The following is a 27,249-nucleotide window of genomic DNA, read 5'->3' on the forward strand; positions in this document are numbered from 1 at the left end:
GGTGCATTGGTTTTGCTGCGCTCAGGAGCAAGGAGCCAGCTCTAAAAAGTTCCCCGTCCCTAACATCTGGCTAAGGTCATCTCCACAATCGCTGCCGGCCACAGGGAGGGGGACAGTCAGACTCAGAATATTCTCCACCCATCCAAGGTCAGCGTCAGCTGCCAGTGCTGTATGTTCAAGGTAATAAAGTGGTTAATTAAAGCAATGAGGGCTTTAATGCCTTCGCTTGGCTGGCTGCTTAAGCACACCACAGGGTCATCTCATTTACAATCTGTCCAGAAAGTTTCAAAGAGAAATAGTTCTTAAAAGCAAAGAAAGAGAGATGGGCTTGTAACTTTGTTTCTACAGTTTTATTAAGGCCCAGGGGAGAACACAAATAAGAAGAGAAAAGCCCTAGAGGAGCCGGCTTGGAACAGTTTCAAGAGTAAACCAAGTGTTTGAATTCCTTTATTGCAAAAATGGCAGGAGGCGGAAGAGAGGCAGTCATTTACCTGGGAGATAATTTGCATTCGCGTGGCAGATAGAACAGACCCACCTCCCCTGTTCTGATGATGGGCGCCTAATGCAGGCAATCGCATTAGCAATAAGGAAAAACGCCGCGTTCCAGCATTCTTAAATTCTGACCATTCTATTCACAATAGGTTAAAAACAAAACAAAACCGGGGAAACAGAAAGAAATCAGTGAGCTCTGAGGCTTGTCTAACAAGACATTTCAAAGTGGAAATGAAAGCCTGGATGGAGGAAAAACTTGTCAGTTAGGAAAGTTAATGAAGCAAGATGACAGAAAAGGAATTATTCAGAGAAAGGGAGGCATGTCAGTGGAATCTTTTATGTAGCCGAGTGAGAGCCCTGTGCCCTGCTTTGTTCTCAGAGATGTTGCTGTTTCCTCTTAGGGACTGGGGAGGAGGTTAGAAGCAGGAAGCCTTGGTTTTCTCCAGGGACAGGTGAGTCAATGGGGTTTGCCAGAGGCCTCGCCAGGTATGTGGCAACCTGAGTTCTGCAGAGTCTGTGTCCTACTAGGCCCTTTATTTCTCTGATGTTGGGAGCTTACTGAAGAATTCTCCAAGGAAGCAATCAGAAATAGCCTAACTTTTGCAGTAGGGCTATGTGAGAGATGAATGGAGGTTGTCAAGGAAAATCTAATATAGAAAAGGATGAGATTGCAGGAAACAATCACCAAACAAACAAATGAAAAAGAGGAAGATCCTTGGAATATTTGCGCCACTCTCATTCTGCCTGGCTAAGTGATTGATCAGTCAAGATAGGAAAGTCTGCAGAAGAGCAGCCATAACAGCTGTGCATTTTACCAAAGAAAATGCAGGTATAAAACACAGGTTCTCTCCTTTCCTGGCTTCTAGTTTCTTTTGTTTTCCTGTTTCCATTATTCTGTCTTCCAGGAAAGCTCGAAGCATTTGGAATGAAACTCTTCTAGTTAATGGAGAGGATGCCAACCCAATGATGTTAAACCATACTTATCTTTATAAGGGTTGAAGTTGTCTGGGGGAGCTTTTTCTCCAACATCATGTAAAAACTAGTTTTGGTTAGAAAACTGAGTTATATCCTCTTTCCATCTCTCTCTCTCTCTCTCTCTCTCTCTCTCATATACATACATATACATATCTATTATCTATCATCTCTAGCATATATCTATGTATTAGATCCTTCGATCTATGTAGAACTTAGCTTAGTACACTGGCTTAATAAATACTTGTTGACTGACTAAAACACATTGACATTGGAGATATTAGGGATGGGGAAATTATTTCTGAGTAATTTTTTGTGGCATGTTATATAATGTAAAAAACTGAATTTCTTTATATTACATATCTCAAATTTCCATTTACAAAGTTTTCTATAAAAAAGGTTCCCAAGTTTCCTATATATGTGTGTTTACATGAATACATGCAAATATAGATATATAATAGGAACACACATATATATGCATGTACATAAACCCCCAAATTTTCCATTCTTTCTAAGAAGATTCCCTAGTCATAGTTCCTATGAAAATGTCTTTGGGAAAGTTTATTGCATCCTTAAGAATAACCAACCTTCAGGGCAGCTGGGTAGCTCAGTGGATTGAGAGCCAGGCCTAGAGACAGGAGGTTCTGAGTTCAAATTTGTCCTCAGACACTTCCTAGCTGTGTGGCCCTGGGCAAGTCACTTACCTCCCATTACCTAGCTCTTACTGCTCTTCTGCCTTGGAACCAGTGCATAGTATTGATTCTGAGATGGAAGGTAAAGATTTAGAAAGAAAAAGAATATCAACTTTTAAAAAAAGAATAATTGACCTTTGATAGGCAAGGACTTATGTTCTCTTTGTCATTATCCCCACTAGTCCTACTCCTTGGCATCAAGGGGAGGCTGGCATCTTAACAACTGGTCCAATAGATTACAAATTCTGGCACTATCAATGTAGAAAGACATTGGGATGTGTGCAAATGTGTGAAATGAGGATCACATTAAGTAAGGAGAAAGTAATCTCCAGGTAAGTCACCAGCTAATGAGTTGTTTTGGCTATCCCAGCTCAAGAAAAGCAGGACTTTTTTAACTTTGGGATCATAGATCCCCTAAAGGGTTTGCAGATAGATTGCAGGGGGTACAGAATGTTTTTTTAAAAATATTTTGATAACCATATTTCAATGAAATACTATACATTTTATTTTGCACACTTGAGTATTTTTTTGAGGAGTCAATAAGCTTCATCAGACTCCCAAAGGGTCCATAGTGCACAAAAAAGTTAAGTACCCTTTCACTAAGGTGTGGAGGGACTATGAACTGTTGTAGTGAAGAGGTTATACACACTAATGAAATGAAAGCTCTTTTAATGTGAAAACAATGTCAATAGATCTTTGATTCCTATCCTCTCTCATTCTCCTTCTGTCTGCCTTAATTTGTTAGCAGAGGTAGCCAGGATAGAGATGGAAACAGAGTGCATTTCCTCAGGGCTATTTCACTTTTAACAGTACTGATGGTGAACAAGCAGCTTGGCAGGAGTGGTTCAGCTAAGGTTTGGGGATTACCTGCAGATTTCAGGCATCTGTGTTGACCTTTCCTCTCATTGCCAGGGAAAATCAAGTGTTTAGCAGTGCTTGGGGTATTAATAAAGGCCTTTTTCAAAAAGCATTCAGGATTTCTATTCATTTCTCTCTGTGGCAAGGAAGCTAAGGAAAACAGGAGTTAAGAAAGGCTGGTGCTCTATTACCCAGCACTGTACACAACAAAAGACTATCCCAGACTGCTAGTAAACACATTTATGCCTATAGTTCTGAAAACACATCAGAGCTTGCTCTCTTCTCCCTTTTTCAGAGGGCTTTTCTCACTTGAAAAATGACATAACATATCAATAAATTCCTGAGCCCATATCCTGTAGGGTAGGATTTTTCAACACTTTCTGCAATAAAGTATATCAATGTTTGTACATATTTATTATTGAGAAGATTTTTTTTTAAAGCAAAGCAACAGGTACAATAAGTCTCTGAATGTATATTGTACGTTGAATAGACTTTTGTGAATATGATATTCCAAATCTGATAGCATACTCATGTGTGTATGTATATGTGTATGACCCACTTTTTAAGTAATATTTTATTTTTCCTCATTTACATGTAAAAGCAATTTTAACCCCTTTTAACAATTTTTGAGCCAAATTCTATGTCTCCCTTCCCCACCACAGATAGCAAGCAATCTGATAAAGGTTTTACAAAGGCAATAATGTAAAACACTTTTCCATATTAGTCATTTTGTGGGAGAGAACCATGACCCATTTTTGATTCATATTGATGATCTCACCCTGGGCAAATCATTAACCTCTTAGTGCTCTTAGACAACTCTTCTTCTTCTTCTTCTTCTTCTTCTTCTTCTTCTTCTTCTTCTTCTTCTTCTTCTTCTTCTTCTTCTTCTTCTTCTTCTTCTTCTTCTTCTTCTTCTTCTTCTTCTTCTTCTTCTTCTTCTTCTTCTTCTTCTTCTTCTTCTTCTTCTTCTTCTTCTTCTTCTTTTTTGCAAATGTTACTTAATTAGTTAATTTAGAATATTTTTCCTTGGTTTCAAGAATCATGTTCTTTCCCTCCCCTCTCCCCACCCTTCCCATTGTCAACATGCAATTCCACTGGATTTTACATGTGTTATTGATCAAGGCCCATTTCTATATCATTAATATTCACACTAGGGTGATCATTTAGAGTCTACATCCCTAATCATGTCTCCATTAACCCTTGTGATTGAGCAGTTGTTTTTCTTCTGTGTCTCTACTCCTACAGTTTTTCCTCTGAATGTGGATAGTGTTCTTTCTAGTAAATTCCTCTGAGTTGTTCAAGATCACTGCATTGCTACTAATGGAGAAGTCCATTACATTCGACTGTATCACAGTGTATCAGTCTCCCTTAGACAACTCTTAAGGCCATAGCATGTGCTTATCTATATTAGCAGAAGGAGTTTACTCACTTGGTTTTCCCTAGATCAATGAAATTACAGTTCTAGTAAGCAAGGAAACTCCCTTATATGAGCCAATACCTTCTTTAAAATTTATAATCTAAGAAAGCTACCCAAATCTCTTTTAACATGAAAATAATATCTCAAGATAAATGACTTGTCCTAGGTCACACAACTAGTATGGTCAAAGGCAGGACTTGAATACCAGTTTTCCTAGCTTTGAGGCCCTCTCTGATTATTCACTATATTATGCTGCCATGTGTATAAAATGTATATATATACAACATACACACACATATATATATATTTACAGGTAAATATTTATGTGATTTATATATATATATACATCTACACATATATATGGAGAGAGAGAGAGAGAGAGAGAGAGAGAGAGAGACTGTAAGAGAGTCTGTGATTGGTTTAGGAAATCCCCAATGAAGGAAACTCCATCTGTCAGTGCAGATGGATGCCTGATCTTCAGTTCCTGGTAACTTCTGGCATGGAAACTTCTTTCACCAATGTTATAGCATTAGTGATCATTCACTTTGGGTAAGACATTGGGCCAGGTTTATGGATAAGGGAAGATATAACACATGTGGATGGTATTGTGCTTGACTCCCTTGCTTGAAAGAGATGCTGCATGCCAATATGATTCCTTCGAGAGAAACATTATCTTGTTTGTTGGAGGCAATATGACATAATGGGAAGAACCCTGGTTCTTTATAAGATAAAGATCTTGGTTCAAATTCTGAGTTTCTCACTTACTGGCTTCATAGCCTTGGGCAAGTCATAACCCCTCAAGGGTCCATCTCCTCATCTATGAAATGATAATAATGATAATGCTACCTATCTTATGAGAGTGGAGCTGCTGTGAGGATTCAATGAAATAATGTCTGTGGAGTATTTTGTAACTGTCCTAAAGCCCTATATAAATGTGAGTTATTAATATCATTCTACCTAAGCACTTCTTATGTTGACAAAATCAATTCTCTCTATTTACTCTGCATGTGGAAGAAATCCTTTGAAAATCAAGCAACTAACCACCTCCCTTGCTCCAGATATGATTTGAGAGAGAACAAGCCTTAGATCCAGCTGGAAGAGAAAAAAAGCCAATTCCTAGGATGGAAAGTGTTTATTCTTAGCCTGGGATGTGATACAGGGAGGAGCTGAGTAAGAATCTAACACGGGGGACCTGGACAGCTTCCCAGCTCCTCCCAAAGCACATCTTCAAAGTGTGGCTCACCATTTTAAGAGTATTCTCAGAAATATTCAAAATATAAACTCATTCTGAAAGTCATATAAGAATGATCTTCAGATCATCTCCCACTTAGCTTTAATCACAAATCTTCTCCCCTGAGTGGTAATAATCAGGAGCTGATCTCGTGCCTCCAAAGACTTCCCATTTTTTTGTTTATTTAGTCCCACTTGTCAAGTATTTATTCTTTCACATGTTATTGTCGTCATCAGTGAGTCAGTCACTCAAGAGGCATTTATTAAGTGCCTACTATGTGCAAGGCACTGTGCTAAGTGCTGAGATTACAAATAAAGCTAAAAGATAGTCCTCGACTCCAAGGATCCCCCTCCTCTTTCAGGTAAGGAGAATGATGGCAACTGTGTTTGGAAGGAAAAGTCTCTCCCCAGCCACTTTTATAACTCTAATAAGTTTCACCACCTGCCTTTATCTAGTTTCTATTCTATGATGTCCTTTATGAAACGAGGTGACCAAAATTGAGTTATTGCAAGGGGAGGTCAAACCATTAATTCATTTCATGCCATCTAAGCATGTTCCTGATTCTTCTCTCCCCAGGATACCCTAATGTGCCCATTCACTCTTTTGACTGTGGTTGAACCCTAAGCAAGCATCTTCATTAAACTGTCTGCAGTGATTCATAGATACCTTCCCCCAGAGGTTACAGATAATTCAGAAACCATCAGCACACCAGGGACAGATTGCTGAAACTGGTTCTCTCAGTGTTTGTCTACACTGAATTTCATTTGATACCATGAGGTCCAATAACTTGGGTCAGGTATATCCTGTAGAGGTTCCACTACTCTTCTCCTGACTGGTTGAAATATTTGCTCACTCAGTCATTCATTTATAATGTGATGACAGTGGGCAAAGAACTCTTCTACATTATATACAAAGGTTGGAAAACTCCATTAAGGAGGTAACTGTGTGCTAAGGGAGAACAGGAAGACAGTCACAAAGAGGATATGTGAATACCTCACAGTAAAACTATTAATAATAATAACAGTGATAATAGTTTACCTTTAGATAACATTTTAAGTACTTGCAAAGTGCTTAACATAATTTTATCTCATTTGATCCTCACAACAACTTTCTAAGGCAACTGATAATAGCTACTGTACCCTTTTTGTAGAGGAGCTAATAAGGGCATAGAGAAATCAAGTCATTTGCCCAGTATCACTTAGCTAGTGCTTAAGAAAGGATTCAGGGACACTTCCGGTTAAGATGGCGGCTTAGAGAAAGCTGAAGTTCAGATCTCCGGAAAACCCTTCCCGACCGATCTCAAACTAGAAGCTCCTAAGGCGCCGAAATTCAAAACGATCAACAGCACAGACCCTGGGAACCCTCCTCCTGGACCTGGACCCGGTTCAAAAGGTACGGCTCCCCTTAAAAGCCAGAACCCGAGATCCCTCGGACCTCAGGGGTAGGAGCGCAGAGTCCAAGGCTCCCGGAAGCGGCAGCCGAGCCGGGCTCAGAGAGCAGGGTCTGAGGAACAACAACCCTCAGGGTCTTCTACCCAAGTCCCAGTCCAGGTGAAAGTTACTGCCTGGGGCTTCCACTGCAAAGAGCCGGTAGGTCAAAGAGCCTGTCGGTCCGGGTGAAAGTTACTGCCTGGGGCCTCCGCTGCAGAGAGCTGGTCAAAACAACAGCAACCCTCAGGGCGGGCAAGACAGCCTCACGGGCTGGATCCTGCTATCCAAGTCTCAGTGAAAGTCTGTGCTCTCGGAGCTTGGGGAAGCGGCAGCCCATCCCCCTGCAGGCCGACGAAACAGCCTCACGGCCAGGGATTCTGAAGGCAACTTCCGGAAATCGAGCCAGGGGGAGAGTGTGGCCTCGTGGTCCGACCCTTCCATTCCAGTTCCAGTGAGGCATATTCAGTTTAACCCAGGGAAAGCTCATAGAACCATCTGCCCAGGACTGCCTCTGAACACCAGACAGAGGCAAGAAAAACTAATCCTCCACATTCAGAAATGGCAAACTCCACAGAACCACAGAAGCCCCAAAATACCAAGAAAAATAAGAAGAAAGGGGCGACTCTGGACACATTCTATGGAGCTAAAATACAAAATACAGAGCAGATAGAAGAAGATATACAAGAAAATTCTCCAAAATCTTCCAAAGGAAATAGAAACTCTCCACAAACCCATGAAGAATTTGAATCAGAAAGGACCAAAAAGATGGAAGCCCTCTGGGAGGAAAAGTGGGAAATGATGCAAAAGAAATTCACGCATCTACAAAACCAGTTTGACCAAACTGTAAAAGAAAACCAGGCTTTAAAGCAAGAACTAATAAAGCAAAGCCAAAACACCAAGAAATTAGAAGAGAACATAAAATATCTCACCGACAAGGTGATAGATCTGGAAAACAGGGGGAGAAGAGAAAATTTAAGAATAATTGGACTCCCAGAAAAGCCAGAAATAAACACCAAACTGGACATGGTGATACAAGATATAATCAAAGAAAATTGCCCAGAGATTCTAGAACAAGGGGGCAATACAGCCACTGACAGAGCTCACAGAACACCTTCTACACTAAACCCCCAAAAGACAACTCCCAGGAATGTAATTGCCAAATTCCAAAGCTATCAAACAAAAGAAAAAATCCTACAGGAAGCCAGAAAAAGACAATTTAGATATAAAGGAATGCCAATCAGGATCACACAAGACCTTGCAAGTTCTACGCTGAATGATCGTAAGGCATGGAACATGATCTTCAGAAAGGCAAGAGAGCTGGGTCTCCAACCAAGAATCAGCTACCCAGCAAAACTGACTATATACTTCCAAGGGAAAGTATGGGCATTCAACAAAATAGAAGACTTCCAACTTTTTGCAAAGAAAAGACCAGAGCTCTGTGGAAAGTTTGATACCGAAAATCAAAGAGCAAGGAATACCTGAAAAGGTAAATATTAAGGAAAGGGGAAAAATGTTATCTTCTTTTACTCAAACTCTCTTCTATAAGGACTACATTTATATCAATCTATGTATACTAATATGTGGGGAAAATGTAATGTATAAATAGGGGGTAAAGAAAGACCAAATAGAATAATGGTTCTCACACAAAGATTCACAGGGGAAGGGGAGGGGAAGAAAACTCCTATAAGAAGGAGAGGAAGAGAGGGGGGGGGGGTTACTTAAACCTCAATCTCAGGGAAATCAACTCTGAGAGGGAAAAACATCCAGATCCATTGGGATCTTGAATTCTATCTTACCCAACAAGGGTAAGGAGAAGGGAAAACCAAGGGGGGGAGGGGGAGAGGGAGAACAAAAAGGGAGGGAAAGAGAGGGGGGAGGGGGAGGGAACAAAAAGGGAGGGACTAAAAAGGGAAACATCAAGGGAGGGGACAAGGGGGACTGATTCAAAGTAAATCACTGGACTAAAAGGTAGAGCCGAAGAAGAAAAGGTTAGAATTAGGGAAGGCAATCAAAATGCCAGGGAGTCCACAAATGACAATCATAACTTTGAACGTGAATGGGATGAACTCACCCATAAAACGTAGACGAATAGCTGAATGGATTAGAATCCAAAACCCTACCATATGTTGTCTTCAAGAAACACACATGAGGCGGGTTGACACCCACAAGGTCAGAATTAAAGGATGGAGTAAGACCTTCTGGGCCTCAACTGATAGAAAGAAGGCAGGAGTGGTAATCATGATATCTGATAAAGCCAATGCAAAAATAGACCTGATCAAAAGGGATAGGGAAGGTAATTATATTTTGTTAAAAGGGACTCTAGACAATGAGGAAATATCATTAATCAACATGTATGCACCAAATAATATAGCACCCAAATTTCTAATGGAGAAACTAGGAGAATTGAAGGAAGAAATAGACAATAAAACCATACTAGTGGGAGACTTAAACCAACCATTATCAAATTTAGATAAATCAAATCAAAAAATAAATAAGAAAGAGGTAAAAGAAGTGAATGAAATCTTAGAAAAATTAGAATTAATAGACATATGGAGAAAAATAAATAGGGATAAAAAGGAATACACCTTCTTCTCAGCACCACATGGCACATTCACAAAAATTGACCATACATTAGGTCACAGAAACATAGCACACAAATGCAAAAAAGCAGAAATAATGAATGCAGCCTTCTCAGATCACAAGGCAATAAAAATAATGATTAGTAATGGTACATGGAAAACCAAATCTAAAACCAATTGGAAATTAAACAATATGATACTCCAAAACCGTTTAGCTAAAGAAGAAATCATAGAAACAATTAATAATTTCATCAAGGAAAATGACAATGGCGAAACATCCTTTCAAACCTTTTGGGATGCAGCCAAAGCGGTAATCAGAGGCAAATTCATATCCCTGAAAGCTCATATTAACAAACAAGGGAGAGCAGAGATCAATCAATTGGAAATGCAATTGAAAAAACTCGAAAGCGATCAAATTAAAAACCCCCAGCAGAAAACCAAATTAGAAATCCTAAAAATTAAGGGAGAAATTAATAAAGTCGAAAGTGATAGAACTATTGATTTAATAAATAAGACAAGAAGCTGGTACTTTGAAAAAACAAACAAAATAGACAAAGTACTGGTCAATCTAATTAAAAAAAGGAAGGAAGAAAAGCAAATTCACAGCATTAAAGATGAAAAGGGGGACAGCACCTCCAATGAGGAGGAAATTAAGGCAATCATTAGAAATTACTTTGCCCAATTATATGGCAATAAATACACCAATTTAGGAGAAATGGATGAATATATACAAAAATACAAACTGCCTAGACTAACAGAAGAGGAAATAGAATTCTTAAATAATCCCATATCAGAAATTGAAATCCATCAAGCCATCAAAGAACTTCCTAAGAAAAAATCCCCAGGGCCTGATGGATTCACCTGTGAATTCTATCAAACATTCAGAGAACAGTTAACCCCAATACTATACAAACTATTTGACATAATAAGCAAAGAGGGAGTTCTACCAAACTCCTTTTACGACACAAACATGGTACTGATTCCAAAACCAGGCAGGTCAAAAACAGAGAAAGAAAACTATAGACCAATCTCCCTAATGAATATAGATGCAAAAATTTTAAATAGGATACTAGCAAAAAGACTCCAGCAAGTGATCAGAAGGATCATTCACCATGATCAAGTAGGATTCATACCAGGGATGCAGGGCTGGTTCAACATTAGGAAAACCATCCACATAATCGACCACATCAACAAGCAAACTAGCAAGAACCACATGATTATCTCAATAGATGCAGAAAAAGCCTTTGATAAAATACAACACCCATTCCTATTAAAAACACTAGAAAGCATAGGAATAGAAGGGTCATTCCTAAAAATAATAAACAGTATATATCTAAAACCAACAGCTAATATCATCTGCAATGGGGATAAACTAGATGCATTCCCAATAAGATCAGGAGTGAAACAAGGATGCCCATTATCACCTCTACTATTTGACATTGTACTAGAAACACTAGCAGTAGCAATTAGAGAAGATAAAGAAATTGAAGGCATCAGAATAGGCAAGGAGGAGACCAAGTTATCACTCTTTGCGGATGACATGATGGTCTACTTAAAGAATCCTAGAGATTCAACCAAAAAGCTAATTGAAATAATCAACAACTTTAGTAAAGTTGCAGGATACAAAATAAACCCACATAAATCATCAGCTTTTCTATATGTCTCCAACACAGCTCAGCAGCAAGAACTAGAAAGAGAAATCCCATTCAAAATCACCTTAGACAAAATAAAATACCTAGGAATCTATCTCCCAAGACAAACACAGGAACTATATGAACACAACTACAAAACACTCGCCACACAACTAAAACTAGACTTGAACAATTGGAAAAACATTAACTGCTCATGGATAGGACGAGCCAATATAATAAAAATGACCATCCTACCCAAACTTATTTATCTATTTAGTGCCATACCCATTGAACTACCAAAATACTTCTTCACTGATTTAGAAAAAACCATAACAAAGTTCATTTGGAAGAACAAAAGATCAAGGATATCCAGGGAAATAATGAAAAAAAACACATATGATGGGGGCCTTGCAGTCCCAGACCTCAAACTATATTACAAAGCAGCAGTCATCAAAACAATTTGGTACTGGCTAAGAAACAGAAAGGAAGATCAGTGGAATAGACTGGGGGAAAACGACCTCAGCAAGACAGTATACGATAAACCCAAAGATCCCAGCTTTTGGGACAAAAATCCACTATTCGATAAAAACTGCTGGGAAAATTGGAAGACAGTGTGGGAGAGACTAGGAATAGATCAACACCTCACACCCTACACCAAGATAAATTCAAAATGGGTGAGTGACTTAAACATAAAGAAGGAAACCATAAGTAAATTGGGTAAACACAGAATAGTATACATGTCAGACCTTTGGGAGGGGAAAGGCTTTAAAACCAAGCAAGATATAGAAAGAATCACAAAATGTAAAATAAATAATTTTGACTACATCAAACTAAAAAGCTTTTGTACAAACAAAACCAATATAACTAAAATCAGAAGGGAAACAACAAATTGGGAAAAAATCTTCATAGAAACCTCTGACAAAGGTTTAATTACTCATATTTATAATGAGCTAAATCAATTGTACAAAAAATCAAGCCATTCTCCAATTGATAAATGGGCAAGGGAAATGGATAGGCAGTTCTCAGATAAAGAAATCAAAACTATTAACAAGCACATGAAGAAGTGTTCTACATCTCTTATAATCAGAGAGATGCAAATCAAAACAACTCTGAGGTATCACCTCACACCTAGCAGATTGGCTAACATAACAGCAAAGGAAAGTAATGAATGCTGGAGGGGATGTGGCAAAGTAGGGACATTAATTCATTGCTGGTGGAGTTGTGAACTGATCCAACCATTCTGGAGGGCAATTTGGAACTATGCCCAAAGGGCGACAAAAGAATATCTACCCTTTGACCCAGCCATAGCACTGCTGGGTCTGTACCCCAAAGAGATAATGGACACAAAGACTTGTACAAAAATATTCATAGCTGCACTCTTTGTGGTGGCCCAAAACTGGAAAACGAGGGGATGCCCATCAATTGGGGAATGGCTGAACAAACTGTGGTATATGTTGGTGATGGAATACTATTGTGCTCAAAGGAATAATAAAGTGGAGAAGTTCCATGGAGACTGGAACAACCTCCAGGAAGTGATGCAGAGCGAGAGGAGCAGAACCAGGAGAACATTGTACACAGAGACTAATACACTGTGGTATAATCGAACGTAATGGACTTCTCCATTAGGGGCGGTGTAATGTCCCTGAACAACTTGCAGGGATCCAGGAGAAAAAAACACCATTCATAAGCAAAGGATAAACTATGGGAGTGGAAACACCGAGAAAAAGCAACTGCCTGAATACAGAGGTTGAGGGGACATGACAGAGGATAGACTTTAAATGAACACTCTAATGCAAATACTATCAACAAAGCAATGGGTTCAAATCAAGAAAACATCTAATGCCCAGTGGACTTACGCGTCGGCTATGGGGGGTGGGGGGGAGGAAAAGAAAATGATCTATGTCTTTAACGAATAATGCTTGGAAATGATCAAATAAAATATATTAAAAAAAATTAAAAAAAAAAAAAGAAAGAAAAGAAAGGATTCAAATCCAGGTTTTCCTGACTCCCAGGTCACTATGTCTCCTGCGCACTACCTCTCCCTTATCAGGATACATAGAATCAGGGCTTGATGATCTGTTCTAAATGAGAGGTGAGGAGATATGAAGAAGTGGAAGTTCTTTAAGCCTCAGTTTCTTGTCTTGTAAAATTGGAGGCAATAATTTATAGAACATTACCTACGTCACAGGGTTGTGAGAAAAATGCATTGTAAGTTTTGTTAGTTTGTCCAGACTTGTGATTTCATTGAGGAAACTCACTACTAAGAACACATGAATAGATCTGTACCTTACCACCAAGAACAAATTAGTAGATCTGTACTTCACAGCATTAGAAGGGAACTGAAATAAGTGACTTACTTCATATCAAACAGATAGTATGTGAAGAAGCAGAACCTGAACTCAGGTATTTTTAACTCCAAGGCTAGCCTTCTATCTATTATTGTTGTTTTGGTCATGTCCAAATCTAAATGACCCCACTTGGGGTTTTCTTGGTGAAGATACTAGAGTAGTTTGTCATTTCCTTTTCCATCTTATTTCACTGATGAGGAAACTGAGGCAAACAAAGTGAAGTGACTTGCCTAAGGTCACAAAGCTCATAAGTGTCTGAGACCAGATTTGTACTCCTGAAGATGAGTCTTCCTGATTCCAAGCTTAGTGCTCTGACCACTGTACCACCCCATCTACTATGCCATTTAAGCTATTTTGAGTAATATAAAGTAACAGAGAGAAGCAGTGGGGTATATTTGGTTGCTAACCTCAGAGTCAGGAAGACCTGGGTTGTACTCATGCCTCTAACAAATACTAACTGTAGTGGCCTTAGGTAACTCTTTAAAGCCATCATTTGCAGAGAAGGGGTTGAGCTGCACTGGAAGAGGGAGTTTCCTCATTGAGGAATTTCCTGCATGAGTTAAACCACAGGTTTAGGTTTAGTATCAATCCCATGAAGCAAGAGATCATCAAAACTAAGTTTTATTTGATTTATAATCAGAGAACAAACACATGAGTGCTCATGTATGCTTCTATCCCCCTGTGCCTAGCCCCTGCTCTACTTCTAGCTTGGTTTCTTAGCCACTGGAGAAGCAAACACAGTGAAGGACTGCTACCTGCTGGTGCAAATAAATACCTTACAGACTGTAAGTGATGATGGGAGATAGATCAAAGGAGAGACAAGAGCCAGGTGGATTCGATCCAGAAAGGGTTCCTGAAAGAGGACAACCTGAAGAATTGCTTTGAAGGAGGGAAGGAAAACAGGGTGAAAGAACAGAGGGAAGTGGGACATTTCATATGGAGGGAGTGATATACAAAAAAGCACAAAGTTAAGAGTGATCGAATCAGGTAAGAGAAGAAATTTATTTGATTGGAGTTTGTAGAGGGAAATACAGTGATGGTAGATGAGGGGTATACAGTGAGAAGAAATGTTCACTGTAGGCAAATATTTCTGCTGATCATAGATCCCTTTTCAGTTTAGGCAAACCTCAGTGATACTTTTTGGTAGCAGACAATGAAAGATGGAGAGTGATTACTAGGGTAGAATGAATGGGACTTTTGTTTCAGGATGTCAGCATCAAGTAGGGGCATGCTTCTTCTCTGTGTCAGTTCTCTGACTTGCTGTCCCTATTCCTAAAGATCCTTGATCAGGCCCAGGTCAGAAGATGTCATACCTGAGGTTTCTGTCTATTTCTTGGAGCCCACTTCCCCCTATTTTTATGTCTGCTACTTGTTTTTGCCCCTATTCATTCCCCTTCTTCCTAGTACCACCCTCCCTTATCTTTCAGGGTAACTGTGACAAATAAGGGCTATTGTTCCCTGAGTCACTTTTTTCTCCACAACTAAATTTGCCCTGAATGCCAACATTTCTAGTTGTGGCTCTGGCTATAAGAGCCATAAGCTATAAGGTGGACTCTGTACTTAGCATCCCACAATGCAGTTAACGGACCCTAGTACCTACCTTGTTTTGTCTCTTCCACAGTTCTTACAGTCCCCTTCCTGACATGACACACAGTTATGCACATAGAAAGGCTAGGCTCCTTCCTGACTTTGCTGACCTCCTGATTTATTTCAGAGCAATCCCATAGATAGGCATGAATTTGGAGACAGGGTCAGAGGAGAAGAGGCATCAACATCCCTAAGTCTATATTGAAACAATCATCTTCTATTTCACTTAAGTGAATTATGTGATATCCAGGTCTTGTTAAAATTGTTTCACAAAATCTATACCTCCTGAGATGCTCCAAGTTCTCTTGGGAAACTAAGACAGGGTGGAAATGAAAAAAAAAAGTTCCTCTGGACAAGGCTATCAGTAACCCTGAACTCAAAACCACCTTCAGTCTAGATGTTGCCTGGGAGTTATCCCTTATTAGATGGGGATGGGCTTTCTTTGGAGGTCTGTGGTTCCTCTGAAGTAGCTTTTAAAAATCACCAAGAGTTTGACAAAAATCAAGTTTGTACAAAGATTAGGGGATCAAGTGACTTTTGGGTTGAGGTTTACAGAAGGATTGAGGGTTGCACAAAGCTCAAAGTATCATCCCTCTAACCTTCCCTGTCAAACAACTCTTTGACATTAAATCTGAGAATCATCAGGACAGATTTGAACCGATAGACTCTAATGTCTTTTTCTGATCCAAATCTATAGTTCTGGGTATAATGAAGGGGTGGTGTCAAACTTTGGGGCAAATTACAAAATATAATTTGCAAATATGTAAGTGGAATAAGCAAAAATTATTTGGATTTAAAAGTGAAAAGAATGCCAGTGCTTCAATGGATCTTGAACTCACTAATGTCACTATTCCCCATACTGATGTGAATCTCAGGCTCTCTATGCCTGCCCATTCTGGGTTACTCTTGTCCTTTGGACTCTCATTAACATAGAAATAATAATATTAATAGTAATAACATAGTAATAGTTGTTATTTCGTTGTTCTTTAGTCATGTACCACTCTGAGATTTTCTTGGCAAGATACAGAAGAGGCTTATTTTTTCCTTCTCCAGCTCACTTGACAGATGAAGAAACTGAGGCAAACAGCAGTGAGTGCCTTGTCTGAGGCTTTATTTGAACTCAGGTCTTCCTGACTTCTTATGTTTTATCCAGCTAACTGCTATAGTAAACCATAGGAGAGTCCACGAGAAGTGTGAAGTTATCTTTTTTGGTTCTCTTGTCATTGCATGGACACTAATTGAACACCAACGTTGTCTGTTGGTTATCTCTCACTCTACCTAAGTGACAGGGTTATCTATTTATCCTAGTGATATTTATCTCTGATGACATCTATTACTGTTTGTTTTGTGTAACTTTGTGTGCAATGTATTGTGCAGGTGGATTAGATCTGTCATACCCCTCTCCATTGCCCAGTGGTTAATCTTTAGCTATAGTTATGCAGAAATGGTCATATTCACTGACTTGTGTCCATATAGCATCACCAGTAGAATATTGATGTTCATGTTATAAACTTTTGTTTCAGGGAGTAATTTGTAGTCTCATTTCCCCCAAAGCGATTCATCTCTTCCATCTTTTCTAAAACATCCATTTGTAGGATCTCTCCAAGATAACATGTTGAAATGACCACACTCTGAAGCTTGCCACCATTTGTCTGCAAATTATGATCAGAGCAGTGGGCTATTGTTTTCAATCCACTCAGTTTTTCCTATGTGCATAGTTAGGCTGAGCTCTTTTGAGGAATCGCGGATGCCATTGGGAAGATTCTACAATTCTACAAAAATTAATGTTATCAGTATAATGTGTTGAGGTGGAAGAGATCTAGGTAATTTGACAGATGAGGAGTTATACTATTTGTCCAAATATCATTACTGACAAAGCCATGACCTTGAAGAGCCTGTTTCTTCTGACTTCCAATCTCTTTTGTTTCTTTCCCAGACTTGGCTGCTATATTTGATAATCTTTTTTTTTTTTTAAGAAATTCTAACAGGTGATAGAGCCTGAGCAGCAGAAAAAAAATAAGCATTTCTAGCTTATCTATCTTACCTTATTGGTAACTGGTTGGTGGAGTGGGTAGAGTGCTGGGCCCAGAATCAAGAAGACGCATCTTTCTGAGTTCAAGTCTGGCATCCAATACCTACTAGCTTTGTGACCCTGGGTAAGTCACTTAACTCTACCTCAGTTTCCTCATCTATAATATGAGCTGAAGAAGGAAATGGAAAAGTACTCCAATATCTTTGCCAAGAAAACCCCAAATGGGGTCACAAATGAATAACAGTATCTTTATTACAGAAGAAATACCCAAGACACTATGGGGAATGGAAAGGACCTTCTATAGAAAGGAGGATTTGAAAGAAGCTAGAGAGTGAGGAAGGAGAACATTCTAGACATGGAGGTCTGAGAGAGAGAGTCTTCTGGATGAGAAACAGAAAGGAGATATATGTGACTAGATCCCAAGATTGTGTGGAGAAGGGGGCAGCTGGGTAGCTCAGTGGATTGAGAGCTAGGTCTAGGTTCAGAGAGACAGGAGGTTCAAATCTGGCCTCAGACACTTCCTAGCTGTGTGACCTTGGGCAAGTCACTTTACTTCCATTGCCTAGCCCTTACCACTCTTCTGCCTTGGGACAAATATGTTGTATTGATTCTAAGGCAGAAGGTAAGGGTTTAAAAAAAGATTGTGTAGAAGGGAGTTGAGATAAAGAAGTCTAGACATATAGGAAGGGAACAAGTTATGAAAAGCTTTGAATGCCTATCAGAGTATTTTAGCTTTGATCCTGGAGGTAACAGGGAATCAATGAAGCTATATTAGGTTGGGGAAAGGTTGACATGGTCAGCTCTATGCCTTAGAAGGATCACTGACAACTGAGTATGAGATGGATAGGACTGAGAAGGGGCTTGAAGGTGGGAGAACAATCAGAAGACTACTGTAGTAGCTGGGGAGAGGTGATGAGGTCCCTGAGCTAAGGAGGTATGGGTATGAATAGAGTGAAGGGGATACCTGTGAGAGATGTGAAGGTAGATTTGGCAATGTGAGGGGAGAGAACGAAGAGCCTCAGGTGACACCGAGATAGCAGGTCTGGGTGACTAGGAAGAAGGTAATATCTTTTGGAAGTTATCTTCATAGAGATGATAATTGAACCCACAAGAGCTGATGAGGTCACCAAGTAAGATAATAAGGTAGTAAAAGAAATGAGGGTCTGGGTCAGAGCCTTGGGGGTGCCCCAGTGTAGTAGGCATGACAGATGAAGAAACAGCAAAAGAGAAAAAGAAGGAATGATCAGAAAAATAGAAGCACCAATTAATAGCTCTGCCTAGAAAACTTAGAGAGGAGACAGTATTCAGGAAAAGAGGACACTCAACAATTGCAGCTGTGTTCTTTAACATGCCCCTTAGCATACTCCCACTGACCATGTGCAGGATCTCTAAGGAATAGGTGGCGAATGGAGATGGGCCTGAGAGTTTGTTTGGAGGGGTGCACAGGTCAGCATAGAAGCAGACTAGGGCTACTGTGACCTGAACATTTTGAGAAGTTTATTTCCTAAATCTCCCCTACCACCAACCTAGTACGGTTCTTGCCTTTCTCTTCTACCTGCCCTAAATTTACAGTAGAGCCCCCTTACTGAGTTAGAAACCAAGGCAAAGACATAATCTCCAGAAGGCCATTATGAAAATTCATATTGTTCTTACTTTAATCTATTAGCATAAATATTTCATTAGTTAGTTGAAGACATGGAGTAGGGGAGAAGGGAGGAGTGGGGAGACTATTAAGTAGGAAAGTTTCAAAAGGAGAGATAGCCTGGGAGCAATGACACAACAATCCCTGGGAGTCTGAGAGAGAGGTGAAGCACTGGAAGGGCATGGCAAGCTAGGAGGGCAGCTTTGTAAGACATTAGAGGGCCAGTGAGGACTAGGGGAAGAAGCAAGAACCATCTGAGGTGGAGAATACTGTCCCTCCCTATGTTTCATATTAGAAAGAGTTCTGGGTTTAGACTCAGAGGTCCATGTAACACATGCATGTCTTTAGGTAATATGCCAAACCTTTCTGAAATTCACATTTAAAATTAAGAAACTGAATTAGAAATCAAGGTTCTTACCCTGGGATCTATGAGGCTACTTTGAAATATTTTTGTTAACTCTATTTCAACATAATGGTTTATTTTATGTTTTATTTATGTGTTTACAAATGTGATTCTGAGAGGGAACTTAAGGCTTTGCCACACTGCCAAAAGGGTCCATGGTTTCCCAAAGAAAAAAGACTGAGAACCCTTGGACTACATGATTTCCAGGGTTCCTTTCAGTTCTAAGTTCTGTATTGAAACACTTAACCTGGGCACTTGGGAAAGGGAAAAAATGATGGAATATAGATGCTTTCTGAGGATACTGTACAAAGTCTACTGTATGTAATTTGGAAGGAGGTGAATAAAGTGGAATAACTAGGAGTCACGGGCTATTGCAGTGAAGTTACAGAGTGCCAAATGCCTAAAATTCTTCAATTTACCACTTTATCAAGTCATGGTGGGCCCTTAGAGCAACTACTTTGGTCTGTTTGGGACCAATTCAATACATTCAGAGACTACACTGCAAATCTCTTGTTAAAAGTATTTCTTAAATTGTCGTTCCATTTGCTGAGGTCAGATTCACTTCTTTCTGTACAGCCCCTCAGCTTCGCTCCTCCTCAGCTTTCTGTAGCCCTTAAAATGAACCCAGCTATGTTTTATTCATAGTAATGCTCTGTAGCTAGTTCAGTGATTCCCTTCTTTCTACGTTGCCAAATGAGCGCTCCCTGATCCTGGGAGTTAATGCTGCTCTGGCAACCATTTGAGTTGTCTATAACAAAAAGAAAATGGAGCACTTCTCAATGTTAATTTCTCCTCAGATGAGCTCTACCTTCTCATCACCCCCATCTGGATGTCTTTACAATGGTGGTTTACCTTTATTGCTTACAGATTATAACCTTAGAAGTAAAGATGTTACTTGCTTGGAAATCCCCTTTCTGTTCAATGCTTGGTAACAGCTAAAATTATGCCCCAATTTCCCCTTGTAAGTGTTGTTGTAAATAACCTTTCAGTTGGGACACCTGGGAAATTATCATTGCTTTCCCCCTCTCTTCTAAATGTATCAGACTGAGAGGTCACAAGGAATAATATTTCTCTGGTATCTTAATGAACTAATCCATAGAGTCTGATGTTGAATGGATTATGCACTCTCATCAGCCATCTTGTTATGCGCAAGAAGAGGCAGCAGACAGATGAGGAGATGGGAAATGGTTCCATGTCCACTCTCCCCTCTCTGCTCACATTTCTAACCAATGGTGATGAATTGACAATGAGCAACAATGAGAGAAGTCCCATCTTTAGATTCAAAGGACAACAAGTAAATAGAAAAGCAAATCATTATAACAATTCTTTTGCTATCATCTGTGACAGAAAGGTAATAAGTCTGAGATAAGTTCATTGGAGCAAATCCAGACACCAAATTGTGGTCCTTTCTTATTGTTAGGAAATGAATAATGATTGATGCTAGAAATCGTGCCAGCTCAGTATCCCTCCTTACCTTTGCCTTTCAGAATTCCCTAGTTTCCTTCAGGACTCAGTTCAAATATCATCTCCTACAAATATGAAGCCTTTTTCTATCTCCCTAGATTCTTGTTCCCCCAATGATCATTTACATGTTGTACATTTATTTTACATATATCCATTATATCCATATATGAACATGTTGTCTTCTTTATCTGTCAATCAATCAAAAAGCATTTATTGAACATTTATTATGAATAAGACACTATGTTAAAGACTGAGGATGCAAAGAAAAGCAGAACACATAGTTTCTGTTTCTGTTTTCAAAAAGTCTTTGCTTTTGTCTTTATAGCTACAGCAGCTAGCACAGAGTAGGTGCTTAAATAGATGTTTGCGGATGTTTGATCTAAAAACAAACTGAGCCAATGAGACATTTTTACTCACAATGCTGAACCATGCTAAAAATAACCAAGAGAAAGAAAGAAAATCTGAGATGAGTTTCCTTGTTATAAATATGAACAATCAAATCTCTTACTTCTTAGCAAATGTCCTTGAAAGTACAACTCACCACACTGAGTCCTTTGTAAGTTTGGAATTTATTTTCCCGTCTTCATCCAGGAAGATGTCCATTTGCAAATTGGCATTATTGTCATGGGCTGAGAAATAATTGGTGATAACTCTTGAAGGTATTCCAAGGCACCGAAAAACTAGAAAGTAAAAAGCTTGGACTAACTTTATGAAATTACCATCAGACGTTAATAAACAGAAAGGGGGATAAGTCCCATTTGACAAATAGTGCAGCACCATGATAAAGAGGTTTCCCTGTATAGTTTTCACTCAAATATGCTGTTAAAGAAGGGGAAAAAAAATCCTGACTATTGATATGCAGAAGGTCTGGTTTCTGGAACCAAATGAACAGAGCTTATTCCAAAGACAGTTGAGCTAATGGACATCTCTGAGTTCACAGACTGCTATTTTCAGAGCTAGAATGGACCCAGTAGGGCTTCTTGTACCACTTCCTTATCTGATAGTTCAGAAAGCCTGATTTTGTGACTTATCCTGCTGAATAATCTTAAAAATAAGCTTCTGGAAGAGCCAGAACTAAAAAAGAGATTTCTCTTCTTCCATCCTTCCCAAGGTAGAGTGGTCTAGCTGGGAATCATGGGAAATAAGCTTGGACAGGTGAGATGGAACCAGTTGATGGAGGGCCTGAAAAATGAGGCTGGTATTAGACTATAATTACTTCTGTCACTACTACTACTATTGCTACTACTACTATTCTTACTATCCTATGAACTGTTACTACTTACTAACACCACCTAACATTTATCTAATGATTACTTTGTGCCAGGCACTATGCTTAGTGCTTTCCAAATATTGTTTTATTTGATCCTTACAAAAAACCAGGGAACTAAAAACTAAGTGCTATTGGTACCTCCATTTTATAGCTGTGAAAACTGAAACAGACGGAGGTTAAATGATTTGCTAGTAGGTGTCTAAGGCTGAATTTGAACTCAGGTGTTCTTAATTTCAGGCCAGCACTCTATCTACTGTGTCATCTAGTTGTCCCAGACAATTAGATGTGAAGCATTTTGAGGACAGGTATTTTCTTTTGCTTCTTTTTGTATTCCTAGCACTTAGCATGATGCCCGGCACATAAAAGATGTTTAATAAATCTTTAATTATTGAATTGACAATACTATACAATAGTGAGCCACTGTAATTTCTAGAATAAGAGAGTAATATAATGAAAGTACAATGTACGGGACAGAGGATCATAGATTTAGAGCTAGAAGGAATCTGAGTGAAAGGTTGTCTATTGTGAAGAAAATTAATCTGATGCTGTGTAAGAGGATGAAACAAGATCATCTAAAAACAGAATCCTGCCCCTTTTTAGAAAGTGTCAGTGAAAGAAATGTCAAAATATTTCTTATTCTACATATTTTAATTACTATTATAATCATAAGAAATAGGCTAATATGCTAATGAGACATGTCTGAGAATCAAGGAAAACTATACTTGGAATTGAGTATTTTACAGAGCATATATCCAGTTGGTTGTTGTTTTTTGTTTTTTGTTTTCATTTTTGGCTGGAATTCACTCTGTGGCTCTCTGTAGAGGGTGACACTGAAGATCCATTTTAATTGTTTGATAATAAATTAGTCAGATGCATCTTTTGCCATATGTACCTATTGATTAAACTTAATTCAAATGTCCTCCCTGGCTACCAGGACTTGAGCTATCAGGGCTCATTGAAAATAATTTAGCTGACAATTTTAAGATTAATGACTGAGCTTGGTTCTTCCTTTTGAGATTGGTTAGCATATTTAACCAATGGCTGCCCATCCCCATTCGATAGGATAACCTTGGAAGTCTGCACTGGAGGACACTATCAGCTGTCAGCCTCCTTAAATGACTTAATCCATAACCCCAAATAGTGAGAGAGGTTGGCTTTTCTCATTCACACCTTCACCTCTCTGTTGATTTATAGTGACTTTAAAAGCTAAAGCTTTGAAATCTTCTGTTCCATTCCTTGAATCTTCCACTGACTCATGCCATGTTCAAAATTAGAATGACTCGGTGAATATCAACCTTACTCAGAATTGTTAATGGGAGGAATGTTGAATTTGGGGTTCCAGCTTCCTTTCTTCTTCCTTCTTTTTAGTACCCCTTATCATAAGGTATCTGACTTTCTTTCAGTGTTTGAGAGCCCTCTTGATTTCTCCCCCTATTTCCTACTAAAATGTACCTATAGGGAAAGATCTGATCATCCCATTTCACACTAATGTATAGATGAATGATAAAGATGAAAGTGTTTTCATGATTTGCATTTTCAAAGTTAAAGTCACAAATCAAAGACATTATGCTATAATGGTGGAATTTCAGACATCACTCCTAACAGAGGGAAGTGGGAGAGGAATGAGGGGGTAGGGATAGAATTATATTATTGACTTTATTGAAATAATTTTCCATAATTCCCTCCCTACTCTCTTTTTAAAGAGCCTTTAAATTTAGGTAGAGTTTTGTGTCTGGTCATCTCCAAATGGCATATTTCTATGAAGCCTAATTGCCAGGGATTAGTGACAATCCATGTCAAGTAAAGAGAGACAGAGAGGGGAAGTTCAGCAGCCAATTAATAATATCCCTGTTTCTCTCTTTCTAGAAAAATGATGAACCTATATCATTCATCAGTAGTTCACTGGATATTTCCATCCACTCAGCCCACCTAGCAAAAGGACTTTGAGGTCCTCAAATTAAGGAGTTCATATAATAGAGTCATTTTCCTCCATTGATTTATTGAACAATTGGCTAATAGTGACAACCTTTGATTGCAAGTAGACCATGGGGTCATCATATGTTGCCTTGTCAGAGACTATAAAAAAGCCACTAGTTGAAAAAAGAAAATCCATTTGACTCTCCATCCTTTGAAAATTTGACTTTCCCCTCTTGTAAAAGTAAAAATCAATAAATCAAGTTAAATCAGGATTCTCAAAAAATTTGTGATATTTCAGAAATAGTCCCCAGCCTTAGATTTGTGGTTTTTCTCCAAGGCTATGCAAATGGTAGAGAAATGAAAATTTATTACTGACTCATTGATCTCTATAGCAGCTTTATCAACCTCTTGACTAATATGCACTGAAAGAAATTTATTTTCCATACATATCTTTGGGACTTCACAAAAAAGAAAAAGCAATATCTGTGCCAAAGTTATGTAAATATTATTTTTAAATAGTACAAGAAGAGAAAAAGAATTCTTTTCTACCTCCATCTGTTTTCCCATAGAGGAGACAGACATAGCAGAAAGGACACTAGAAGGAACATAGGAAGACCTGGATTATGCTTGAGGTTATACTACCTAATTGCTCAGGGATCTTAGGCAATTCATTTAACCTATTTCTCCCTGCATCTAGAATAAAGCCATCACTATCTGCCACCACCCCTCCCTTGGCAAGGGAAAAGAATTAATTGGATAAATCATCAACACCTGCCCTGAATTTCCCCTAGGAAAGTAATGCTAAGTAAATAGGAAGCATATTCCATACTTCATTTTGTGGTGTTTAATTATTTGTTTTTTAAACCTTTTTTTTTTAATGTATAGTTTCAGAGATAAAACCACATTCCCGTTCCTCGTTGTCCTGATATTTCTCTAGATGTACACGTGCACAGAGGGTTGAGCTTTAAACAGAGCTGTGAAATTCAGTAACGAATTTTAAGGCCAAAGAAACCTAGAAACATAACTAATATTTTCATTTGTATTGACTGTATCTCCAAATATTCACTACAGGGATGCTGCAGAAACAACACTGGGTAGTTACGGCTCTGCTAGATTTTAGATAAAATGCTGCAATGATAATTTTTTTTTTAATTTTTGGTCTGGACTTATTTTACTGGTGATGAAAATCTGATATGGAAACTCCTTTCACTGATGAACTCATCTACAACTTACAGTCTTAGAGATAGACCTTGGGAAACTGAAAGGTCAAATGACTTGCCCATGGTCACATAGTTAGTAAGAACAAGACTTGAATGCAAATCTTCTTGACTCTAAGGCTGGCATTCTATCCACAATGCACAGAATCTCTTTGGAAAGCTCCTTTATACTTCAAAAATGTCATTCTCTAGAAAGTCTTACTTGGATACTTACAAGTGTTGAGGACACCAGCAAAAACCCAGCATTGACCATATTGTACTGGGGTCCCAGAACTCTGATATTCCAAAAGGATGTCAACACTCCCAGTCCAGGCAGAAGGAGGCACTCCATAGGCATATATATTGTCCCAAGATCCAACAATAACACCTTGATCATCTTTGGCATTGATCTACACAAAGGATGGAAGGTGAAGAAAGGAAGAAAAAAATGTTGAGATTAATTTTTTTTGTTAGGATGTAAAATATTATTAAGTAGAGGGATAGTAATTGAACTTTAATATACTCCTATCTTCTTATATTCATCCCATATGCCAGTGATCCTGAACCTTTGGAAGCTGATATATAAACTTCTTTCCTTCATCATCTTTTCCTTCCTTTGAAGTTTAAGCTTTTCATATTTATTAACCAATTCAAAGCTCAATGGCTCTTAACATGTGCCCCCACAAAATATTCTCCTTCCCAATAATTAGTATTTACATAGTCTTTCCATAAGTGCTATTATATTTAATAAATAATAAACCTAATAAAATATAGGCAGCTAGATGGCACAGTGTTGGATATGGAGTCAGAAAGATCTAAGTTCAAATGCAACCTCAGATAATCACTAGCTGAATGACCTTTGGCAAGTCACTTAACCTCTGTCTACATCAGTTTCTTCATCAGCAAAACAATAATACTAACTTGCTAGGGTTGTGAGATAGATAGATATTAGATTATATTAGATCATATGTGATGTCCCCAAAATGTTAGAGAAGTTGTAAGATTAAATTTCACCAAGACTTGTTAAACTTTGTATTTGTAAACCTTAAATCTCTTAATAAATGCAAGTTCTTAGTTAAACAAAAGCAAGTACATACAAAATGAGAATTAAAATTTTAACTCAGTATCTTAAGGAAAGATCCATCCAGGCAAGGTAGAGATTACAGGTTTATAATCCTTCCTACAGCAGGAAGCTAGGTGGTACAGTGGGTAGAGCACTGGGCTTAGATTCAGGAAGATCCAAGTCCAAATCTAATCTCAGACACTTAAGAGTTGTGTGATCTTGGGCAAGTCATTTGAGTTTCCTTCTCTGTTAAATGAGTTGGAAGTGGCAAACCACACCAGTATCTTTACCAAAAAAACTTCAAATGCTATTACAAAGAGTCAGACACATTACCGAACAACAACAGCAATCCTTACTATCAGGAGAGCTATGGCTAGTGAATCCCTTGACCTCTGGAGTGCTGAGCCACAGTACACAGGGTTAAGTCAATGAGATGTCCTTACTAAATCTGGCATCAATATCAAAAATGATCAGATCTCCCAATGAGGAGCCAATGAACCCAAGTTGGAAGTGAATCAAGTCAAAAGGTCTGTGACAATCCATAGTGGAATCGGACCCATTAATGGTCATTATACTTCCTGTCTGGGCAAGATAGGAAGAACTAGTCTTAAAACAACAACAGAGAACAACCGAATTAATTAACAAAAACAAAACATTCCAAAGCAAAGAACATATTTTTGTTCTATGTCCCCCCCACCTCCACAAACTTTCTTGAAATTCCATCAATTTGTACCTGTTGTTCTTTCATTTTTTTCTCTTAAAAAAACTTTTTTGGCATTCATAGTAGCGTGGGTTTACATAGAGAAATGAAAATATTATCTTATCCAATGAATATATTAGGTATATAATAATGAATAGAGAGTTGGACTCCCTCATCAGGGAGACCTGAGTTCAAATTCTGCCTCAAACACTAATTTAGATGACCCTGAGTAAATAATTTACTCTCTCAGCCTCAGTCTCCTCATTTGTAAAATTAGGATAATAGTAGCATCTATCCCACAGTAATGTTGTGAAGAGCAAAGTAC

The 27,249-nt window shown here is 38.6% G+C and overlaps 1 protein-coding gene across 1 annotated transcript in view; it reads right to left on the reverse strand.

Annotated features, from left to right (window-relative positions):
• The window catches only part of F13A1 (coagulation factor XIII A chain), a 208,960-nt gene that overhangs the window by 51,311 nt on the left and 130,400 nt on the right, over positions 1–27,249 (reverse strand). Inside the window, exons 8-9 of the mRNA XM_001367973.4 lie at positions 25,397–25,571; positions 21,320–21,458 (exon numbers count right to left, since the gene is read on the reverse strand). Of these exons, the coding sequence (XP_001368010.2) occupies positions 21,320–21,458; positions 25,397–25,571 (314 nt within the window). The remainder of the gene's footprint in view (positions 1–21,319; positions 21,459–25,396; positions 25,572–27,249) is intronic.

Source organism: Monodelphis domestica, chromosome 3 (genome assembly GCF_027887165.1).
Source record: "Monodelphis domestica isolate mMonDom1 chromosome 3, mMonDom1.pri, whole genome shotgun sequence".
NCBI lineage: Eukaryota > Metazoa > Chordata > Mammalia > Didelphimorphia > Didelphidae > Monodelphis > Monodelphis domestica.